This window comes from Penaeus japonicus, unplaced genomic scaffold, assembly GCF_977035675.1.
Source record: "Penaeus japonicus unplaced genomic scaffold, GWHDUDI00000001_assembly GWHDUDI00000030, whole genome shotgun sequence".
Taxonomy (NCBI): Eukaryota; Metazoa; Arthropoda; class Malacostraca; order Decapoda; family Penaeidae; genus Penaeus; species Penaeus japonicus.
This window is the reverse complement of record NW_028234432.1, coordinates 24,062,323-24,067,322: the sequence shown is the minus strand read 5'-3', so window position 1 is coordinate 24,067,322 and position 5,000 is coordinate 24,062,323. Positions and strand designations below refer to the sequence as shown.

Below are 5,000 nucleotides of genomic sequence, written 5' to 3'. Positions count from 1 at the left end.
TCTGTGTGTGTGTTCCTGTCATATCCACGTGCCTTGGGAAATCGTGTATAATATACATACATATATATATATATATATATATATATATATATATATATATATATATATATATATATATATATATTTTTTTTTTTTTTTTTTTTTTTTTTTTTTTAAGGGGGGTCTTTTCTGTTCATTCTTTTCATCTATATTTCCTGTCTGTAGTTTCTTATCTCTTATCCCTTCATGTCTTCACGTAACCCTCGTCTCCTTTCCTCTTCTTCCTCCATATTTTCTTCTCCTCCTCCTCCTCCTCCTCCTCCTCTTCTTCTCCTCTTCCTACTCCTCATCTTCCTCTTCTTTTCCTCTAAATCCTTCTCAACCCTCATTCTTTGCCATCTTCTCTCTCCAACCCCTTCCCTTGCCCCCTCCCTTCCCGCTCACTTACATAACACAAGAGTCCTAAACACTTGCCAACCTTCTCTCGTATACACATACACTAGTGCCGCCTATATAACACAGCTGCCCCCCCCCCCCCCCCCGCCCACCCCCCACCCCCACATACACACACCACTTCATGTGCCCCAACGCAGCACCTTAAATTCATGGGGTGCAGAACACGTGAATCATAGCAGAATAGACACACACATTCACTCGCGCAGTCTCTCTGTCTCTGTTTCAGACTTTGACTGTCTGTCTCCCTCTGTCTCTTTATCTCTCTATATCTATATCTATCTCTATCTCTCCCTCTCTCCTTTCCTTTCTCCCTTCCTTCCTCCCTCCCTCCCTCTCTCCCTCCCTCCCTTCCTTATATCTCCCCCTTCTTCTCTTCCTTCCTTTCTCCCTCCCCCTCTAATAAAGCCCAACGTCGACCCCCCCCCCCACCAGCGGGCTGACCACGAGAGCCCTAGTCCAGCTCGCGCCCTCCGACTCAGCCCTGTGTCCTGGGTAATGGGTGTCGCGCCATCACCCTTGTTACCCGCGTAAGTGGCCAACCCGCGCCTGCTACATGACCTTGAGAAGCGGACCTTGGCTTGTGCCTGCTCGCTTGCCTGCTTGCCTACTTGCTTGCCCGCACGGCTGCTTTCCCTCCGTTTTCTGCTTGGATGGAGGCCTATCTCTATGACCGGCTACCTGCTCGCACGTTTGCTTTCCGTTGCTTTCTGCTTGAATTTCGACTTATCCCCAAGTCTGTTTGTTAACCTATAAGGGTATACTTATTTATTTAACTGTTTTCCTTGTTTTTGCTTGTCTGCTTTCTTTCTCTCTCTCTCTCTCTCTCTCTCTCTCTCTCTCTCTCTCTCTATCTATCTATCTATCGCGCTCTCTCTCTCTATCTACCTCTATCTCCATCTCTCTCTCTCTCTCTCTCTCTGCCAACAACCTAATGTTATATCCCTAACTAGCGTCCTCTAATAAAAATATAAACAAAACAATTCTCCCGTGAAAAAGGATAACATATCTGCAAACCAACAAAGTGTAAGTAAACACAAAGGGAAATCAGTCAGTGGACCCACTTAACCTAAAGCCAAGGGAAGGCAAACGTCCACAAAGCCACAGGAGCGCAAGGGCCTGCCCGCAAGCCTCGGCTCCCACGGACTAGCAACTAGCGAGAGAACAGAGGTAAGCCACACACACAGGTGTCTACACGCTACGGATGTGTACTGACCCAGGTGGCGTGGCTCTTATATACCTTGGGCAGCGTGGCGGAGCACACCATCGGAGGCGGTGTCGCTGGGGTCTTGTGGGGCGAGGACGGCTGAGACACACACGCCCCTCGGCCGCCCTCACGCCCCTGGTGGAGGGCGCCGCCCCCTCCAGCGGGCGGCCAGGTGAGGGGTGTCCCGCTGGAGGCCGATTCGGGGTCGGGCGTGGGCGTGCCCGTGGTGACCCAGCGCGAGTGGAAGTCGTCTGGCTCCTGCACCCAGAAGCCCTTGCTGTGCGGCGCCCGCGGGCTGGCCGAGGAGCCGCGCTGCGAGCCGCCCGGGGGCATGGCGATGTGGCCGTTGCCGTTGCTGTGCAGGTTGGGGATGCTGCCCGTGGTGACGCTCGTGCGGCGCCGGTTCCGCAGGTTGTTGCTGATGTTGGCGTTGGCGAGGTTGCTGGTGGAGCCGCCGCCGGCGTTTTCCTTCACCCAGCCGCCGTAGGGGTCGCGGCTCCAGCCCGGCCGCTTCTCCTCGGCCTCGCGTGCCCTCGCCATCGCCGCCGCCGTCTTGTTGTTGCTCCTCACGGCTTCCCCACTCCCGATCTCCCCCCCACTGGTCACTCCTCCTCCCCCCCCGCTCCTTCCGTTCCAGTGCGGGAACATCGAGCGAGGCGATCGGCGCCGCGCATGTAAGCTCCCTCGCCCTCGGGCACGCGTCCGTTGCCCACGTCAGGCGCGGACGGGAATTCCTCGCCGTGCTCTCCAGGCCTTCGTCGCCGCCTGCCGCAGGATGTCGCACGCCCGCGACGCCGTCCCGAGGCTCAGTTAGTGTGCTAGGACCTTCCCCGCGCCTGAATAAGGCAATGCGAGGTAAGCCATGTTACGGCCTGCCAGCCTGGCTTGGCTCCACGCGCGCCACTCCTCTCGGGGTTTCTCTCGCTCGCGCCTCACTCTTCCTTGCTTACTTTCCTCTCTGCCTTTCTCGTTTCACTCTTCCCTCTTTCCCCGAGCACTCGCACCACACTCAGCAGGTCGGACGAGCACTCGCTGACACGCCGACGCCGCGAGGCCTCGAATCGGCGGCGCACACGAACACCTGAGCCGCGAGGAGACGGCGGAGAGCGCGAGCGCGAGAGGCGCCGGGACGAACAGCAAGTTCTACACGCCAGGTGAACCTCGGTCCTCCCAACCAACCAACCCTCCGCGGCCAACAACCAAACTCAACTGTGGCGGCCGCCGCAGCCTGCCCGACCCAGCCACCCCTGCCAACTCTCCCTCTCTCCCTCTCTGTCTCTCGGTCTATCTCTCTCTCTCTCTCTCTCTCTCTCTTTCTCCTTCTCCCCCTCCCCCTCCTCTCCCCTCCCACCCCTGCCTCTCCGCTCACGGTGGAGCCCATCAACCGCACGACAAGCCGCGGTTCCCCACACACCTCTGAACTTACTCATCTCGCACCTCTGGAGGATTCTCCTGCTCACTCAAGGAGGTCATGGGTGTCATTACCGCAGCGGGGGTGACAGTGACGCAATTATTCACCGCGAATTGGCACCGGTGGCGACCTCTGGCAAGGAACGCGGGGCTCCAAAGGTATCATCTCGAACAGTCGAGGCCAAGCGAGCTCCCAGGAGGAGCAGCACTTCGCACGTCGCCGACGCGCCCCGTCCTCATCACTCTAAAAAATCTCGTCCGTCGCACACTGAGTCATATTTTGATATTGCATTCATCCCAGCTTCAATCAAAGAAAAACAACGAGCGCATTCTTACAGGCGAGTGCCGACCATGGCCGCCAGATGGCCCCGAGTTCCGATTTAGAAAATAAGATCGCGCGCCTCTTCCCGTTTTCTGTGAGACCGTGGAGGACAGACTCGCGCGTGAAAAAAAGTGAAAAGTGAAACATTCTTGTGAAATATTTTCGCGGCGCGGAGACACGCCGCCACACCGCGCATGCGCAGGTGATAACAGGGTCTTAGAGAGGAGATGAGGGAGGGGGGAGGTGACCTTAATTTATTGTTATTGCTTTATCGCCTGATCAAAACCGTCATTCGTCTCCTGATCAAACTATTATTCATCTCCTTATCGAATTATCAGAAAAAAGAGGTTTTATGATACGACTTTGCATCAAACGGTACTTTCCTGACTTTCTTGAGGAGCTGTTCATCGCTCCGTTCATTCATTGTTTTTCTTGTCTGTCTGGCTGGCTGTCTGTTGTCTACCCCCGCACACTCTCTGTCTGTCTGTCTGTCTGTCTGTCTGTCTGTCTGTCTCTCTCTCTCTCACCTATCATCTCTCTTCCCCTCCTCCTCCTCGCCTCTCTCGCCTCTCTCTCTCTCTCCCCCTCCCCCTCTCTCCTCTCCTCCCTCTCCCTCTCTCTCTCTCTCTCTCTCTCTCTTCTCCCCCCCCTCCCTCTCCTCTCTCTCTCCCCCCTCTCCCTTCTCTTCTCCTCTCTCTCTCTCTCTCTCTCTCTCTCTCTCTCTCTCTCTCTCTCTCCTCTCTTTCCCTCTCTCTCTCCTCCCCCCCTCTCCCTCTCTCTCTCTCTCTCTCTCTCTCTCTCTCTCTCTCTCTCTCTCTCTCTCTCTCTCTCTCTCTCTCTCTCTCTCTCTCCTTCTCCCGCTCGCTCTCCCTCTCCCTCTCCCTCCCTCACTCTCACTCATCCTCCCCCTCCCTCCTCTCTCCTCTCTCACTCTCCTTCCCCTCATCCCTCTCTTTCTCAGTCCCTCCTCCACTCCGAAATCTCCCCCTCCCTCCTCCCTCCCCCCATCTATCCATCGTCATAGCTAGCAACCGTATCATCAAAGGGCATCATCATCCATCACATGCCCTCTCAGATGAATACCCAGCTGCTGATGAATCGGCTACCCCCTCCGTACTCCCCCTCCCCTCCCCCACATTTTATTCTTCATTTTTGCTATATTCTCCCCATTACCCACTCCCCTCCCCCCCTCGCTCTTCCAATTCTGTTCTCCCTCTTACTTACTTACTCTTCTTTCCTCTCTCCCTTCCCCTCCCTTCACCCCCATCCCTCCCCTCTCCTTCCCTCTTCCTTCACTCCCTGCCCTTTCCATCTCTTCCCTTCTTTTCCAATTTCCTTCCCTTCCCCTCTTTCCCCCTAATGCCCTCTCCCTCCCCTCCCTTCCCCTCTCTCCCTCTAATGCCCTCTCCCTCCCCTCCCTTCCCCTCTCTCTCCCCTAATGCCCTCTCCCTCCCCTCCCTTCCCCTCTCTCCCCCTAATGCCCTCTCCCTCCCCTCCCTTCCCCTCTCTCCCCCTAATGCCCTCTCCCTCCCCTCCCTTCCCCTCTCTCCCCCTAATGCCCTCTCCCTCCCCTCCCTTCCCCTCTCTCTCCCTAATGCCCTCTCCCTCCCCTCCCTTCCCCTCTCTCCC

General features: G+C 56.1%; 1 protein-coding gene across 4 annotated transcripts in view; it reads right to left on the bottom strand.

Annotated features, from left to right (window-relative positions):
* Sarm (sterile alpha and armadillo motif) overlaps nucleotides 1–5,000 on the bottom strand; it is a 475,169-nt gene that overhangs the window by 390,879 nt on the left and 79,290 nt on the right. The window contains exon 1 of one of the 4 annotated variants that reach the window (XM_086555227.1): nucleotides 1,649–2,854. The exons of 2 other annotated variants lie outside the window; for them this stretch is intronic. In XM_086555227.1, the coding sequence (XP_086411353.1) occupies nucleotides 1,649–2,287 (639 nt within the window). In that variant the 5' untranslated portion in view covers nucleotides 2,288–2,854. Of the gene's footprint in view, nucleotides 1–1,648; nucleotides 2,855–5,000 lie in introns of those variants that run through there. One more of the 4 variants, XM_086555225.1, reaches the window with a different exon arrangement.